We start from the raw sequence: 19611 nt of genomic DNA, 5'->3' as shown, positions 1-19611 counted from the left end.
CTTCCCATTGACATGGGGCATTCTGTCAGGAAGCTCACATCACACCATCTACAGAAGGCTATTGTGACTCACTGCAGTTTCCCATTGGACCCCTTAAATCTAAATTATGTGCAAAAGGCATCATTTATTTCTGGCTGTTTCCTCTCCACACACTCCATGGGGAGTAGACTTTTCAATCTGTTCTTCAACTGTGGTATAAAGTAGGCTGACATACAGATCAAAATCTACAGGACCAAGTTGTTGTAATAATGAGCCTTAATAATTAACATTTCTATGGTTATTTCTAGTCTGCCTGAATCTATGTATCAGTCATCTTCCTTGTTTTGTCATAACATGAATATATGCGATTTCTACTTTAAAGGTTCTTTTGATCAAAGCTTGTCACTGAGTCTAGAACAGATACACTTGGTCATAGGCCTACCTAGAGGTTATCACAATAGTCATATAAGACTGAAGCCACAGGCCGGGCAGTGGTGGCGCACACCTTTAATCCCAGCACTCGGGAGGCAAAGGCAGGCAGATCTCTGTGAGTTCGAGGCCAGCATGGGCTACCAAGTGAGTTCCAGGAAAAGTGCAAAGCTACACAAGAGAAACCCTGTCTCAAAAAAAAAAAAAAAAAAAAAAAAGACTGAAGCCTCGTTTTTTTATGTGGACCTTATAAGTCTAGCACCGCAGCCCCTCAGCCATCACAGGTGTTATGGGAAATATTCAAAGTAGCCCTTCCATTCATCTACCCATTTCACACTTGGCTTACAGTTTCCTTTAGTCCACTAAAGCAAGCTCTTCCTTACAGTGTTGTAGAAGTTGATGGGTAGGTTGTAATTATCTGCACCAATTGTCAAATGTAAGATGATTTTACCCTTTTTTTCCAGATTTTATGAACATATTTGAATACTCTAATGATTAGAATTTTGAAACGTCCATGGTCCTGCCACCTAGGGCAGAACATTTTCATCACCTGTGTCCTCAGCATTCTCTGCCTCCTGCCTCTTAAGCATTGGCTTTTTGACTTCCCATTCACTTTGTTCTTGCTGCAATTTCCCTTCCCTTCTCCACCCTTTGTCCCTGTAAGTACCTTGTTCTGCACGCTACTCAAGGAAAAGCTCATTAGCTATTACCTTTTCTTCTGCAAATGTCTGTGTCCTCATCCTCCGGTCTGAGCTTTAGAGTTTTTATATCTAAGTTTTAACTAGACGATATGGTCCAGCCATCCCAAGAGACTTTCAGTTAACAATGCAAAAATGACTTCTTCCTCCCCACATGTTCCATAGGACATGGGCTGTCTTGGAGCTGATCTTGGGTACATATAACTTCCCCTGCACCTGATTCATGTCATCTTTTAGGTTCCTTGAAACACCTGTGCTATTCCCCCATCACTTCCCAGGTCAGTTTTCTTCTTGTATGTTCCCATAATGCACTGTGAAGACTTCTTGTGTCTTCATCCATTTGTTATGTACATTTTCCACAGAGAATAAGCATAGCTTGGAGACATACAGATGACTTTTTTTTAACTTTCCTTATAATTGATATCAGTAAATAAACTGATTCATATTTGGACTGGATGGACACTAAATGAATACATGCATCATGAATGTCTATGTAAAAAGATTCTCCCAATGAAATATTGTGCCTCTTTGGACATCTTCACAAAGTCTGGTTAAGCATAGGAATGATAGAAGTTGAGGATATTTTTCTTATTCTTTCCTCTCTCTCTCTCTCTCTCTCTCTCTCTCTCTCTCTCTCTCTCTTTCTCTCTCTCTCTTTCTCTCTCTCTCTCTCTCTCTCTCTCTCTCTCTCTCTCTGTGTGTGTGTGTGTGTGTGTGTGTGTGCGTGTGTGTGTTGTACGTGTGTTGGTATGTGTTAGTGCATGTGTGCAGGTGCACATATGCACATGGAGGACAGAAGGCAGCCTAGGATAATATTCTTTAGATTTGGTATTAGTTACTTTTCTGCTGCTATGATAAAACACCATGACAGAGGCAACTGATAAAAGGAGGAGGTTTTCTTTGGGCTATGGTTCCCAGAGGATAAGAGTCCATTACCATTGAGATGGGGAAGCATGCAGCCAGGCAGACATGGTGGCTTGAGTAGCAAGCTGATAAGACACATCTTCAAACTGCAAGCAGGAAGCAAGAGTGAAGTGGGAATGGTGCCTATCTCTGGAAACCCGAAATTGACCCCAGGAACACACTGCTTCCAGCAAGACTATGCCAACTAAACCTCCACAGTAGTGCCATCATCTAAGGACCAAATATCCAAATGCCCAAGAATATGGGGACATCTCATCCAAACAACCACAGGTTCTATCCACCTTTTATTTGAATCAGAGTTTTCACACTGGCCTACAACCCAAGTAGCAAGTAAGCCAGCGACCCCCAGGAATTTAACTGTATATGCTATTCAAGGGCTCGGATTATATGTACACTCTACCACACCTGGTGTTTTTCAGGAGCACTCTGGGAATCTCAGAACCTCATACTATAAGGCAAGCATTTTACTAATTGAGCCATGCTCCCTGCTCTGAAGATATCATCTAAATGTCTGGCATCTTTTCCTTAATACCCTGAAGAGTACAATATTGAAGGAAGAAAAACATTTCATTTCAAATATTTCACAGAAATATTTTGAAATTCATCAGTTCTGCATGAAAATATGCTTGGTTTTTAAACCTGAGATTCAGGAAAAAAAAATGATTGCTGTAAACATCCAGGGACCTGGGAGGTACTCATGTGACTTTAACTTCTACTCTTAATAAATGGTGATGGCTTGACAGTCACATGTGAAGAAGTGATGCTGCTGCATGGGGAGGGGCCTTCACCTCTTGCTCCATATCAGCTAAATGCTCTGGCTCTGTAATCTATCACAGAAAGCTCTATAGATAATGATTTTACATAGCAATGTCTAAAAATGATTCACAGATGCTACCTAGTCCTCTACAGTGAGCTGGTAGGTCCTTTACATACGGAAAGATGTTCTTAATAGCATATTATGTGAGTAAGGTGACTTATGCTATCAAATTAGAGTCCATGTAATTGGGAGTCTGCAGTTATTACAACTCTGTGGACTTCTTGCTGAAAGGCAATGAGTTGTCAAAACAGAGTGAAATTTTATTTTATTTTTTTAAAGCAGGGTAGGTAGTTCAGTGAGTAAAGAGTATGCTGATTAAGCATGAAGATCTAATTTAGAAGACCCAGCATTCATATAAAAAGCCTGAATGCCTGTAGGCCCAGCACTGGGGAAGCAGAGACAAGGGGATTCCTAGAGCGAGCTGCTTAGCTAGTTAGAAACAGTGAGCTCCAGGTTCAGTGAAAGACTCTGCCTCAAAAAGTAGGTAAAGAATGGCAAAGAAAGATATCTAATATCAACCTCTTGCCTTTGGTACCTGAGGATACGTGTGGACACATACCTGCATACATACACACAAACAAAATCAATGTATTATAGGTAGATTTTTTTCCACTAATAGATTCAACTTGTTGCACTTGTATTTATATACACTTGTGCGCATGCATGCATGCACATACACACACACACACATACACATACACATACACATTTTATTTATTGTATATACAAATATTTGCTCTGCATGAGTGTCTGTAAACAAGTATATCTGGTACCAATGGCAGCCAGAAGTGGATCATCTGGAACTGGAGTTACAGATGGTTGTGGGCCACCATCTGGGTGCTAGCAACCAACCCTGGTCCCCTGGAAAAGCAGCTTGTGATCTTAACTATGGAACCATCTCTTTAGCCCCTATTGTTACATTATTTATTTATTTTGGTTCCTTGAGATAGTCTTTAGTGACACAGACTGGCCCCGCAGGCACTATTAGGCAGTCCTAATCTTTCTTTATCTCCCAAATGCTAGCACACAGGTATGTGTATCACCCTAGTGAATTGTAAGTAATTCAAAACTAAGTAATTGTAATAAGTAAGCTCATGACTCTAATACAGTGGTTCTTAACCTTGCTAATGCTACAACCCTTTAATACACTTCTTCATGTTGTGGTGACTCCAACCATAAAATTATTTTATTTACATTGCTATGTCATAACTGTAATTTTGCTACTGTTATGAGTCTAATGTAAATATTTTTGGAGATAGAGGTTTGCCAAAGGGGTTGTGATCCACATTTTGAGAGTCACTGCTAATCGCTTCTCGGCCTTTTGGCTAAGATCAAGTGGAGAGTCACTGCTATAACATATCCCTTTGATTATTTAATCAGGGCATTTTTCTGCTCTACACTACTCTTGTATCCACATTGTGTTTTCTATTTTTTCTTCAAATGCAATTTTATCTAGATCTGTGGAATCCAATATGATAGTCACTTACCATAGGTGACTATTAAATTGAAATGCACTAAGTGAAATAAAGTTCAGAATTCAGATCTTCCATCACAACAGGCTCCATTTCAACCGTTCAGTAGCCAAAGCTAATGGGAAGCCCGAGAGCAGAGCGTAGTGAATGGCACAAAGCTAATGGGAAGTTCCAGAGCAGAGCGTAGTGAATGGCACAAAGGGCAGTGCCGCTCTCACGGGCATTTTCTCAATGAAGTAAGTTAGTTTGGTTGGCATGGGAACTTCAAGGATGATTCTTAGAAAGCTATGGTTCTGGATACTAGGGAGATAGCTCAGTGGGTAAGATGCCTGCAGTGGGTATAAGCACAGGAACGTGAGATCAGATCCCCAGAACCCAGTGGCACATGCCTGGAACCCCGGCACTGGGGGAAGAGAGCAGAGACAGGAAGATCCCTGAAACTTACTGGCCAACCATTCGAGCCAAATCCATGAGCTTTTTGATTATTTAAAGATTGGTCTCAAAAAAATATGGAGATCAGTTAAAGGAAAAACACCAGGAGTCAACCTTACATGCACAAGGATGCACAAACGTGTGTGTATATACACCTGCATACATGCACACACCCACACCCACATGAGCAAATGCACACACTATACACAAAGATTTAAAAAAATAAAAGAAAAAGAAATCTGTAGTTCTAGCTCAATTTGCTTGATTTTTAAATAACTTTCATGCATCTGGAAGTTCTGTGTAAAGTTAATTGCTATTAATTAGTAACTTTGAGTGGAGCTAACTCTTAACGGAACATAGATGTTTAAAAACCTTTGTACATAAACTAGAATTACCATGAAATTAGAAAACTAAAACAAAAACAAAATTCAGGAAATTCAGTTGTGGCAGAATGTGATGTGATGTTTAGCTGAAGGAAGTCGGAACTCAGTATCTAAAACCTAACCACACTTTTGACACTTAATTTCACTCTTTATCCAGCTTTCCCATGTGGATCAAAACAATCACCTAAAATTCAATTGAGACCGTGAATTATTTAGACAGTTTTGTATTGTAACACATAGAGATTTGGAGAGATTATACTTATCTTTAAAGTTTAATAACTGAACATGATTCTAGTAATTTGTTAGAAAATCAAAGAAATAATATGAATTATCTGCAGAAACCATGAAGCAACTTTCTAATTACCACTGGGCTTTCACTGGGTTCCTATAGGTCAGAGACCCTCAGAGACAGGCTTTGAAAAAGGAGGAGAGTGACCTGGGCTTTCCCTGACTATCCAGCATGTGTAATTGTGTTTACAGTTCAACACTGAGCAGGCTGTTCCCAGGGCTCCTCTCTCAAAGCCCGATCTTTACTACTGCATAGTAAAATGGATTTTTATGCACTCCAAATGTCCTCTTGAGAATCCTGTGCTGTTTACTGCAGCAGAGAAATGGAACAAGACCCCCTTAGTGTTCAGGGGCTGCTTTCTTGAGCCTGCTGATAAACTGCACAAGGACTCTTCAAGTGACATGAGATCATTAAGCTTGGTATGGGCTGTTTTCCTTGCACAGTGCCCTTTGAACGTTGACACATCCTCTGGGGATCCGTTTGTACAAACCAGTCCGATTTCACCACTCTCTCTAGCTTCTGGATTCTGGAAGAAGCTCCTGGGTTGGGGAGGAGTTCAGCATGCTTTGCTGTTCTAGGGAGTCAGCACCATTACCTTCTATAGGGTGCTTGAATGAACTGCCCTTCGAAACCTCCACTCCTAGCTTGGATATCGGTGGAACTCCCAGCACAGGCAGCAGGCCACTAACTTCCCCCTACTAGAGATCTTTGTCTGCTTGAATCACCCCAAGATGGCTGAGCACTCTGCCTCACCTTTGCACTTCCAGTTACAATGCTGGTATTCTTTTTGGTTATTTCAAGTCACATGGTGATTTGAAATGACCTTGGTTTTTGGCTGACATGTAGATGTCTACCCTGCAATCTCTCCTTCCATCTGTGCACCAGCGAGAACTCATGGAAACACACACCTGTACTCCAGGAAGTCTGCGTCCATGCTTGTGTGGGCCACTCACTCCATCTCAGAACTGATCCCAAAATTAAATGTGCGGTAAGCTGGGGAGACGGCACAACAGCAAAGAACACTTGTTGCTTTTGTAGAGCATCCAGGTTCCATTACTAGCATGCACACGATGGCTCACAACCAGTTGTAATTCCAGTTCCAGGGGATCCAACGCCATCTTCCGACCTCCATAAAAACCAGGCATGCACATGCATACATGCAGATGAAATATACATACACATAAAATAAATGAAATCTTTTAAAAATATCTAGTGGTATATTACTCTGTATTGTCCTTTCTTTATTTGTCATATATATATATATATTCACACACACACATATATATATATATATATAATGTGAATATAAAACTTGTGGAATCCTATGACTAGATTATGCTATATAAAATGATTACAAGGATGGTTATATATGATAAAAACCTTGTTCCAAAAATCATATTCATGAACACAGTTTGTTCAAAAGGATGAAGCTTATCTTATATTTATGTTCAAAGTAGACATATTTTATTCTTTTATACTAGTCATTTTATAGACCTATACAAAGCCTCTCCCTGCATATTACTGAAGACAGATTTTATAGATTTCCATTAAGGTTAATGCCCCTTTCCCAGCTTTTCACCTTTGTTATTAAATGGCTTAGAAAGCCAGTTAATATTTTATAAGGAATAGAATAATCATGTGGGTAGATCATCGTGGGTCAGAGCATTGAAAGGGATGTAGAAACCTACAATTCTGCTTCACTTTCAGATCTCTTGATGTTTGCTGAAGGTAAAGTGAATATTTGATAAGCAATCAGAGAGATAAGGCAAGCGCACACAATCTAGCTCCAAAAACCTCTACTTAAGTTTTTATGTGTCTTAAATCTTTATACTTTACTTCTACGCCATATTGACAAATAGGATAAAAAGCTGCTCAGGACTGGGAGGCAACTAAGTGTGCAGTGTACCTGAAATCCCAGTACTTCTCCAGCAAGATGGAGAGAGGACAACCCCAAGAAATTGACAGGACAACTATCCTGGCATACACAGCATGAACAAGACAGGCTGTCTCAAACAAGACAGACAGCAAGTGCTCACACCCAGTATTGTCCTGACCTCCTTTGTACAAATTGGACTGGTTTGTACAAACCGATCCCCAGAGGATGTGTCAATGTTCAAAGGGCACTGTGCAAGGAAAACAGCCCATACCAAGCTTCTACCACAAACACACAAAATGAGAAGTTTCTTCAGCACCAATACCCTATTCTGCATGAGTCCTGTGTCTTTCACAGTGTTTGGTAATTGTAGATAGAATATGAATGTTCTTTTTGAGTGCATAGGAAAGCCAGGCTTGCTGACCTTCATTTCTGTTAGATGACTCACTAAATGATAGTCTGTGTACTAGAGGCCTGCGCGTTTTCCTTTCAAAAGGTAATGTCTGTTTTCCTCTTCTAATCTTGAAATCATTTGAATTTGAACACAACAACAAAAAATGTTCCAGAAGTAGCACCCTATTTTACCTCCACTTCCAAGGCAACCAGAGTTACGGTGACCGTGGATACACATCCTCCATAGCAGCTCTTAAAATATGATTTGCTAAAACTTTCTAAGTCTTCCTCGTCAGAAAGTAAAATATAGAATAATTTATCAAGGTTATAGAAATAGATGGGTCACACTGAAGAATTTCATGTTACTTTGTCCTATACATATATAATGTGAATATAAAACTTATGGAATTCTATGAATATGTTATGTTGTATAAAATGACCTGCATGACTGTCACCTCCTTATGGCACATTTTGACAGTGATTTAAATCACTTGAATAAAAATGATGTGTCATATGTAACTGCACATTATTGATAGTAATGTGAATATGGGAAAAATGGTTTTAAAAAAGTATGTAATTTTGTTTTTTAAAACAGTTGGTGAGGGCTGGATAGATGTCTCATTTCCTAAGAGTATTGATACTCACAGAGAAATGATACTCAGTCTTCAGTACCCCCATCAAGTGGTTCACATTTACCTGTAACTCCAGTGTCAAGGAATCATACCTCTTCTGACCTCCACAAGAACCTGCACTTATGTGGACATATCCACACACAGACACATGGATATATGTACAATTAAAAATTAAACCTCAAAATCAGTACTGATTCAAATACAAAACTCTACCATGCCTTGAAGGACTTTTCTAAAAATATTTTCCAATATAGTAATGACCAAACTGAGAATCAATGTTGAACTTTTAGTAATACTCTAAAATTTTAATGTAGTTATTAATTATCAATTTGATTGTCAATTACTAATAATTTCAATTCTAGAGGAAGTATATCCTCAACAATTAACATGTTTCTTACCTCATTATTATTCAGTGATTCTATGATGGCTATAGTTTGCCTAAGATTTTAAGTCACTATAGAACTAACTATCAAATCTAATCACTATGGGATAAATGTGTGTATTTAATATACAGGAATTTAAAAGTATTCATATAGCCATTAAGCATACAGAAAGAATACTCCTTTTCACATTTTATGTTTATAACAAATTAGATAATTACCTCAAAACTTTAAAGGTAGCTGAGATTACCAGCCCTTTAGAGAACTCCATAATAAACTTTTAAATGTAATTGTTAATATGTTTTTTATCAATTTGACATGGCTATAGTCCAGACATTTCACTATTAATCAGGTCAGAATCATCCAACCTTGAATGACCTCACTCAAAAAAAGCCAAATTGTTAAAAAGAAGGATGTTCCCCTGTTTGAGACTGACTGAACTACAGTGCAGGAGCTTTCTCAGACTGAAGCCTTAGTTCTCCCAGGGCCTACGTCTGCATGTCTGCAGCTAGAGTACATTGCCATCTCTGCTCTGAACACAGCTTCATTACCTACTTTGCTGATGATTTAGACAGCTGGCTGCAGATCTTGAGATATCCCAGCCTCCAAATTGCATGTAACTTTCAATTCTTTATTTTCTATATATGCACACACAGACATGCATGTGCACATATATATGCATATATGCATATGTTTATAATTAGTATATATGAAGAGCTATAACACAATGAATTATACCAACTTAAATAAGTCCTTAAACTTTAATAATGCTAATACAGCTGGAGAAATGGCTCAGCTGGTAATGTGTTTGTGATGCAAGCATGCAGATCTGAGTTCAATTCTCAGAGCCCACATTAAACATAACCTAAGTGTGGTGGCACACACTGTTAATCCAAGAGCTGGGGTGGTGGAGAGAAGAGAATCCCAGAGGTTTACTGGCCAACCAGCCTTGTCTAAACAAGCCCGAGGCCAGAAAGAGACTCTGTCTCAAACAGGATGGACAGCTTCTGAGGAATGACACTCAAGGTTGTTGCTTGGCTTACACACACACACACACACACACACACACACACACACACACACACACACACACACCTGGAGTTTTGTCCAGTCCCTCCTAAGCCTACAGCTGCTCAGACCCAAATATACACAGAGAGACTTATATTACTTATAAACTGTATGGCCATAGCAGGCTTCATGCTATCTAGTTCTTATATCTTAAATTAACTCATTTCTATAAATCTATACATTGCCACATGGCTTGTGGCTTACCAGTACTTTACATCTTGCTTCTCATGGCAGCAGTGGCTGGTATTGTCTCCAGCTCCCAGAATTCTCTTTGCTTATCCTGCCTATACTAGGAAGCCTGGCTACTGGCCAATAAGTGTTTTATTTATCAGTCAATCAGAGCAACACATTTACAGCATACAGAAAGACATCCTCAGTGTGCGCGCGTGTGCGCGCGCGCGCGCACACACACACACACACACACACATTTTTTTTTTTAGTGACTAATGGAGCAGGGCCCAGTCCATTGTGGGTTGGGCCACCCTTGGGCTGGTAGTCTTGGTTTCTATAAGAAAGCAGGCTAAGTGAGCCATGGTGAGTAAACTAGTAAGCAGCCCTTCTTCCTGGCTTATGCATTGGCTCCTGCCTCCAGGTTCCTGCTGTGACTTCCTTTGATGATGAACTGTAATACGAAATATAAGCCAAATAACCCCCTCCCGAAGTTGCTTTGCTTATGATGTTTTATCACATCAGTAGTAATCCTAAGTCAATCACTGAGCCATCTTACTGGTACATCAGTTTTTTTTTGTTTTTTTTTTTTTTTTTTTTAATGTACTGTAATTGTACCTATTTGTAAAATATAGTGTATGCAGTATCAAAGTAATTAGCATTCCTATCTCTTTATCATTTCTCTTATATAATCATTTAACCCAAGTCAGAAACAAAGAAAATGCTGAAATAAAAGAAAATAAGTCTGAATATTACTTTAAATAGGAAACAAGAAATAGAATGACCAACCAACCCAAAAGCTGAACATTTGAAAGGATTGAAAATTCTTTGAAGACAAATCAAGAGAAAAGAGCATAGGAAGATAATAAAACAATGAGAGGACACGAGAGAGTGTATTCATGCCATTCAGTGAAAGAGCCGATTTTACAAACATTAACTCTTAAGAAAAATAAATCTCCCTAATTAATCTGCAGACATCGAGCACAATCAGAATCACAAATACTTTCCTATTCAAGGGATCAGACCCCAGTGGGTTTGCAAATAATTTTATCCAAAACAATGGAACTTGATAAGCTCAGTTTTAGGGGAACAAATACAAAGCTGTGGCTGGGAAACACAGAAAGTACCTGGATTTTTTATGATGTCATAGTGATCCTATCAGGAAAGATATCCCAAAGGCAAATTCTGGTGCCCCTAGATTTGTGAATATAAATGTAACTCATTGGCTGTTGAATCTGGTGATGTATTTAGTTTGGTGGTTCAGCTATTGTTTACCATTGATAAATATTCACTTCTTTATCTGAAGGTGAAGGGAGGGTCATTTATGAGGTGTCTGGGGAGAGCCAGCACTGCAGCAGATACTTTATATATGTTATTCAATGTAGCTAAAATATCGATTTTTTTTGTTGTGAATTTATTTTACCTTTTGACAGAAAGGTACTAAATTATCATCAGTGAATACTTGTATTGAATATCTGCTGCCCTCAAAAGAGAAATGAAACTTAGCTTATAGACAAAGTTAGTATCCAAACAGCTTGCTAGCCAACAAAGGCACTTCATTTACATTAGGTTATTGTTTTTTACTGCAATAGCCAAAGTCATGCCCAGAACAAAAAACCATTGAAAACTATTGAGATTATAGAATGAATGGTTCTGAAAGTATGTGGAAAATATGATCCTGACAATATCAGTGATCACTTAAAACATCTAAGTAACTGACTGCAAATAGCTTTCTTTGCCTCTTAAGAACTTAGGATGTTTCTGCTATGTTACTCGTTTATTCCGTGTGTATTCAAGGAATTGGTGAGAGTGAAGAGACTGAAAAACTGGTGTCTATTAGGCATGGATTAACTATTGCCAAGATCACTTTCAAAGCTGACAAAAAAATTAACTCAGCACAGTCTAAAGTGGGATCAGTTAAGATATGAGAAACACAGAGAGCTATTTGGACAGATTTTTGAAGTGTATTGAAACAGATGACATACACCCATTCATTAAGATAATAGTAAGAGCATGGTGGGAAACATCCTACTCTTCCAAATGTAATTGAAACACTGTCATCCTTAAACTTAATTCTCACCAATTAAACCATCTTAATTCTATGAAATTACACCAGAAATAGAATCTGTGTAGTATTGGTGGAGGTATGCATATATGGGTGTGTGAAAGTGGGATTTGTGCATGTGGATGCCAGGAGACAACCTCAGGTGTTGCCTTAGTAAAGGATTTCTATTGCTGTGATGAAACACCATGACCAAAGCAAGTTTGGGAGGAAAGGGTTTATTCAGCTTTAGCTTCCACATCACAGTTCATCATTAAAGGAAGTCAGGACAAGAACTCAAGTGGGGCAGGAACCTGGAGCCAAGAGCAAAGGCAGAGGCCATGGAGGAGTGTTGCTTACTGGTTTGCTCATCACTTGCTCAGCCTGTGTTCTTACAAAACAAAGGACCACTATCCCAAGGATGGTACTACCTACAATGTGCTGGGCCCTCCTCCATTGATCACCAATAAAAAAATGCATTAAAATTGGGTCTTATCAAGAAATTTTCCCAATTGAGGCCCCCCCTCCTCCCTGAGGACCCTAGCTTAAGTCATGTTGACATAAAACCAGCCAGCACAGGTGCTGCTCCTCAAATGTGTCCACTTTTCCATTAAGACAGAGTCTCACTGGCCTGGACCTCACTAACTAGGCAAGGCTGGTTGACCAGCAAGCCCCAGGGACTCTACCTGTCACCACCTCCTCAACACTGGAATTTCAGGTGTTCACACTCTTCGCTTTTTGTGGTGTGTGTTAGGGACCTGAACTCATGTCCAAATGCTCATGTGGCAGGCATTTTACTGACTGAGCCACTTCTCAGCCATGTCTGTCTAATACATATATATTAGATTTATTTTATATGTATAAATGTTTTGTCTACATGCATGTATGTGCACCACATGTAGGTCTGATACCTCTGGAGACCAGAAGAAGGCATTGGATCCCCTGTAACTGGAGCTACAAATGGTTGGAGCCACTGTGTGGATGCTGGGAATTGAATCTAGGTCCTCTGCAAGAGCAATCTCTCTACCCATCTCACTATAAATTTTAACAATTAAAAAGAGTTACCATGGTCTTCAAAAATATAGTTCTCATTGCTAAAAATTTTTTAAAAGTGTTCTAGAATAGCAACATTATCTCAAGTAAATTAAAACTAAAACATTATTCTAAAATGAAGCAGCTTTAAACAAGAAACAAAAATGTACCATAAACTGGGAGCAAACAGTCAACTGATAGATTAATTTTAGAAAAGAAAATGAATAATTATGAATATATACATTCACTTAAATATTAAGAATCATAAATGGCCATTTATTTACCACTTAAATATACCTCACACCTTAAAGAATGAATCATGGCTCTAATTTTGGCACAGATTAACATGGCATACCTTTAACTTCTGATTCAACTTTTTAGAATTATCATAAAAAACAAGTCCACATCACTTTGACCAACACAGAATACTTAAATAAACATGACTTTATGGAGTTTTGTATTTGCCTTAGCTTTATTACTGAGACTTTTTCCGCTTTTGGCATCTTTTTGGTTTGGTCATTGTCCTTCCAATTTGCTGGCCTGGCTCATCTAATAACCATAATAGCCATGCTTTCAATGGTGTTGTCTTCAAAGTAACTTCCTAGACTTAAGTTCCACAATCATCATCAAATTTGAGCTCTTAGAGTGGACATGCATTCTCATTATGTGACAGTTGTGTTTTGATTTAAGCTCAATCGGTCCAGTCTAGCATTGCATCTTTGAGATGAAATAGAAGAGTGGTAGTGAACTGGAGGAGGGCTATGTGAGTGCTCATTGAAGAAATGTCTATTACATACTTTTTTCTTCTTACTCACCCCATAACATTAAAGATCTGAATAACAAACACTTAGCAAAAGGGGTTTCTTATGGTTTGGAAAGTGGGATGGCTAATGAAGGTATAAAGATTATGAAGTTTTATCAAATTTATATAGATTAATAAGTATTGAGGAAAACTGTGTAAATCTTCACTAAGTTGGGATGTTTAGAATTTTAAGGCAAATGGGACCTGGTGGTTCATGCTTGTAATCACAGCACTTGGGAGGTGGAGGCAGGAGGATCAGAAGCTAAAGGTCATCCTTTGCTATATAGTAAGTTCAAAGCTACCTGGGCTACATGAGACTCCATCTCATAAACAAAACAAACTCTAGCAATCAAAAATCTATAAAAAAGAACTTCAAGCCAGAGGTACACTCTGAGGAAGTCTTAAACTGTACTAATTGAGTGAGGTTCCTTCATCCCCAAAACAACTAGACCTTGTGTTCAACCTTCTCTCAATTCCAGTTCAGGATTCAGCAATCCAGCTACAAGCAAAACCAGCCAAAGCATTCTATATTTTAAAGGATGTAATTGGGCACAGACTTGAGGCATATACAACACTGGGAGGAGGATTCTTCCTATTTCTTTCATTTTTTCACTTTGTTGGTATGCATATTGACCTTCAAGTAAAATCAGATTAGAAGAGTGTCCACCTGCAGCCCATAACACCTGCCACTATGATGATTAGAATGGGAGGGGAGGTGAAGAGGTACTTGGAGGGGAATAGAAGGAGGGGAAACCATAATCAAGATATATTATATGAAAAACAAGTCTATCAATAAAAGGAAAATAGAACACAGAACTTCGCAGACAGAGCAGAGACTGTTGACTGTTTGTTTGAGCGCAGGTTCAGTGACTCCTTTCCACAAATGTGACAAGCCAGGCTTGTCATGTCGATAACATGATTTTGTAAATAGCAGACTAAATGGAAGATAAACCCTGCCTGAAAAATCAAAGCTTGGAAAGGCCATGACAGAAGCAGAAGTGTGTATCTCTTAGAGGTCAGAGTTCTTTGTGCAGCTCTTATGTCTGCTCTAATTAAATTTCAAGCCAAGATGTTTCCCTCTCAGGAGACCTCTACCTCCTTCAGGGATCGATGGAAGAGGGGCTGGGTCTTGACCTGTATCCCGCATGACTCAAAAAGAACTTGCAGGAAAATGATATTCCTTGCTTTAGCTCACAAAAAGAAATGCCATTTTCTGAATACTTACACATATTTAGTCTGTTAAAAACACTTTCATGTTGCAGAATCATTGCAGTTTGGGATCTTGACTGTTGTGATAGGCTTAGTGATATTTTATTCAATTACTATTAAATTTAGATATTCTCTCCAAGTTGTATGAATTTTAATAAATGCTTGCTGAATTATAAAAGCAAATATATAACTATGAGATTTTGATGTGAAGTGTCTTCTCAATGTTAATGTCTGAACTCAAGATTTTAAATAAATTTGTATACAATTTTTTAAGTATAAATTACTAAATGTTGTCCAAAATCAGAACCACCAGAGTTGGTTTAAATGTATAATGGAATACTAGGGACATCTGACTGTATTTTATGCAAATACAGATGCAACTTAATAACGTAGAACATCTAGTTCCTCTATAGGGCTGTTGCAAGAAGTACTTCCTTGCTCTAGTTCAAAGAAAATTTCAGTCTAACCTGTTATAAAACTAATCCACCTAGTAGACAACATTATCTTCATGTAAGAAAGAAAGATCTAAAACAACTCCTTTAAAAAGAAAGAAAGTGTTAAATGAAGTCCTTAATAGGCAGCTTGAACTTTGTCTCCTCTACACACCAAACAGAAGTCCCTCAGCCCTCATGTCTACACTGCTTAAGAGGTTGTATGGTTTCCTCACACATTGCTGTGGTAAAATGCTAGCAGAGTCATTTAGAGGAGAAGGGGTTTATTTGAAATCACAGTATTGAATTACCAGTCATCATGGCTGGGAGCTCAAGGTAGCAGGAATTTGAAGCATCTAGTCACATCCACAGTCAAGAGGCAGAGAGATGAAGTAGTCACTATATGAGTTCCTACACTCACTTCTTTCTCCACTCTTACGCCTTCCAGAGCTCAGCCCACAGAGTGCTGCCACTCACATTCTGAGTAGGTCTAAATCAAGTTAAGTGAAAATTCAATTAAAGCAATCAAGCTCCACATATATTTCTGCCCATAGGCCAACCTGATCTAGGCAATCTCTCTTTGAGACTCTCTTCCCAGATAATTCTTGATTGTGCCAAATGGACAAATTATTTTCACAAGACCTGACCAATTGCAAGCCAGTAAAAATGTCAGTATGGATAGGGAAAGGGCTCATACAGCCCTACTCTTGGCTGAGAAGATCTTGGTAACTTGAGATACATGGACTGTGTGGGTAGTCCATGCTTCAGTGGAGGTCTTATACCCATGCTCATACCAGCAGCATTAACTGGACTCAGTGGACTTTTTAAAAAAAAGGAAATAAATTTGGGAGGGAGACTTGAAGGAGGTGTGGATGGAGTTGGAAGCGCAGAAGTGGATGGGTTGACATGATCAAATATATCTTCTAAACATGAAATTCTCAGAGTAAATTTTAATGTGTAAAAATATTAAAATATAATTTTAAAAATTATCCTGGAAATCATTAAAATTCTGAATTTATGGGAGTTATCATCTTTGTTAATAAATACAGCAAATAAAAGTATTTGCAATTCATCATTGCAATTGCTGATACACTGAAGCATCTGTAACATGTGGGAGACAGACTGAAAATTGAATTTTGCCAAGAACTCATGTTCAAAGGGCTTGAGTCTTCTCTATAACAAGAAGTGATGGTTGGATGCTGCCCAAGATACCTGAAAAAAAATCCTCAGACACCCACATCACATCATACTACTCTTTAGTCTTCCAGAGAGCAGATGCATTTGATTATAGAGACCATGACTTTCTCATGACAGCATTCATGAATAAATTCAGTCATAATTTGATGGGTGCTCATATGTGAGATGTTAGAATAAATACTATTCCTGTCTTATTTTGTGATTCTTTTTGTCTAGGACCCACGGATCTCAGCATGAAGAGGCAGCTGGCAACTGGCTCAGGATCCTCCAGCAGTTCAAACTCCAGACCTCAGCTGAGTCCAACAGAAATCAACGCTGTGAGACAGCTTGTCGCAGGATACCGAGAATCGGCTGCATTTTTATTGCGTTCTGCAGATGAACTGGAAAATCTCATTTTACAACAGAACTGAGGCAAACGATGTCCATAGTCACTGAGTTCTGAATTTGCAGTTTCCACTAATGACAGTTGATTTCCCAGCAGAGATACTCCTGGTCTTGCTGCACAGTCTTCTAAGAGAAATACTTCCATCATGCCACGTCGTCCTTGATCTATACACTGGTGTGTTCAGGAACTTCAAAGGAACTCTGACCTTGAAGTACTTGAGATGCTTAATGTGCCCAGCCTGTTGCTTTCTGTTTTAGTGTGTCAACATAAATATCACAAGCAATTTTTAAAAGGCTGCATATTCTTAATTCAAGGATAAAAATGAAGCTTGGGGTATATAAAATATAGCTCAAGATCCAACTGAAATATTAGTGGAACTTTCTACTGACTCACTGGACTGAAAGCTGAAGTATCTGAAAAAAAAAGCCAAATTTCTTGTTGCTACAGGATATGACAACAATGAAAAGGATCTTGTATTTTAAAAGAAAAATGTAATTTTTATAAAAAGAATACTTGTTTTTCATTCGAAATGGTCATTTTTACTTTGGTAACTTTTTCATAGGTCCTAAAAGAAAACTGTTTTTTGAGAAACTACTGTAAGTATCCTTCCCACATCCCTTTTGCCTTCTCCTCTTTCCAAATTCTTTCTACAAAATAATAATAATAACACTCAATGCTGGAAAACAAACAAACCAACCAACCAACCCTTTGCCTACTTTCTTTAAGCCGCCCCATCAGGAACTACTCCCAAGAGATGCCTGCACTTCTGTACTTCTTCTGCCAATCTCAAAACACCCACGCCACACGGCAGCTTACCACAGCAGTTTTCATGACCGAGGTTTCTAAGCGTTATAAAAAGATGTGTTGAAACGCCGCAGCACACCGTGCTTGCCCTAACGCTGCTGGCCCCTGGTTGTGCTGCTGGCCCACGAGCGACCCTCCAGAGCAGCGACTGGATGTAGATGACTGAATGTTAGGAGGTTGCAAGTGACAATCGTAAACTTTGCACTCTCGTGTGTACTTTCCATTTCTGTTGGAAATCGTTTCCAGAAAAGGCTGTTATATCTCCTGATATGATTTGTATCATTTAGATTTTTCTTTTTTGCTAAAATTGAGAACTCTCAGCACATAGAGCTGAACCTTACAATGAACTGCCCCCTCTGTCCCGCAACGCCCTTCTTTTTTCCATTTCTAGAGTTAGACACACACACACACACACACACACACACACACACACACACACACACACACACACGGAGTGGTGTTTTCTGTGCACTGAAGCAAGCCTATTTTTAAAATATTTAAGAAGTACTTTTAGTTCATGCTTGTACTATTTTCCTTTCTGTTGTTTAGCTTGGGTTGAATTACAGATTCTTTGTGCATTCTTGAATTTGCCTTATTTTATGTAAAATGTATGTCATTCGGTTTTTGACAATGAGCTGAAGGCATCAGTGGTGTTCCTTTCCTACTTGTTACATATAGTTTTCCAAGTACTGACTGTGATTGTGACCAGGTAATGTGCACTTTTTATTGTAACTGTGGACATTGCTATGCTTTTTTTCTTCTAGTGTTTCTAGAATTATTGTTCCTTACAGTTACGTAAACAAAAAACAAAAAACAACAAAAAAAGAAATTTTGTGATACTGTTGGTGAATATAATGTGAAAATCTTATTGAAATATGAGTATTTTGGAAATACATAGATGCACAAACACCTTTTAAAGGTGTGAATTTAGAGTTTGCTTATTTAATGAAAATTTTAAAAAATGAGGGCTGGTATAATTTTCTCTGTTTTTGTTTGGTTTAATAAACAGATTTCTGTGTTAAAGCAATGATTCTTGTAAACTTCATTTTGTTTTTTTGTGGTGCTAAGGGTGAAACCCGGAGCTTTGGACACATTGGGCAAGCACTCTAACCCTGGGCTGTTCTGGCTGCCTATAAATTTTAGTACTTAATTTTGGGCAGTTTCTGCTTAAAATATGAAGCGCAGTCTTGTGCCTACATTTGAAAAACGAATATTCCAAACTTTATTTCCCTAAATACCCCAAAGCTGACACACTCAGACTACTAAAAACTTCATTTGGAGAAGTGAAGGGAACCAGCAGGGCAAGGCTACTATGCAGGATTCTTCAAATCTACGCGAAAAAGATGGGCTTATTAGCTTTAGGCTTCATTTTTTTTTTTTTTCAATATGATCTGACTCTTTAAAGCTGATGGCTGCATGCTCCAGGGCTAAGGGGGTAGCTCAGTGTGTGAGGTGTTTGCTCGGAAAGCATGAAGACACATGGGTTCAGATCCCTAACACCCACATACAAACCCAGGCATGGCCACGAATGTTAATAATTCTACTTCTGTGTGCATTGGCCAGCCAATCTAGCCAACCCATGATTTCCAGGTTTAGTGAGAGACCCTGCCTCTAAAGAATAAAGTGGATGACAGTTAATGAGGAAGACATCCATTGTTGACCTGTGACATCATAATCAGAATCCAGCACTCAGGATTGAATTTGGTATAAACATGAAACATTCTTCATAATGACCATGGAGTGCAGCGGCCAATGCAATGCTAAACTCAGTAA

At 38.6% G+C, this 19611-nt stretch overlaps 1 protein-coding gene across 9 annotated transcripts in view; it reads left to right on the top strand.

Annotated features, from left to right (window-relative positions):
- Positions 1–17459, top strand: part of Nol4 (nucleolar protein 4) — a 321213-nt gene extending 303754 nt beyond the window's left edge. For 6 of the 9 annotated variants that reach the window (XM_028887721.1, XM_028887727.2, XM_037196980.1 and 3 more), the window contains one exon: positions 16866–17059. In XM_028887721.1, coding sequence (XP_028743554.1) covers positions 16866–17059 — 194 coding nt within the window. Of the gene's footprint in view, positions 1–16865 lie in introns of all 9 variants that reach the window. The other 3 variants (XM_037196983.1, XM_028887719.1, XM_037196981.1) reach the window with 1 other exon arrangement.
- Positions 17460–19611: the final 2152 nt, after the last annotated feature.

Source organism: Peromyscus leucopus, chromosome 19 (genome assembly GCF_004664715.2).
Source record: "Peromyscus leucopus breed LL Stock chromosome 19, UCI_PerLeu_2.1, whole genome shotgun sequence".
Lineage (NCBI taxonomy): Eukaryota > Metazoa > Chordata > Mammalia > Rodentia > Cricetidae > Peromyscus > Peromyscus leucopus.
This window is presented reverse-complemented; position numbering and strand designations above follow the sequence as displayed.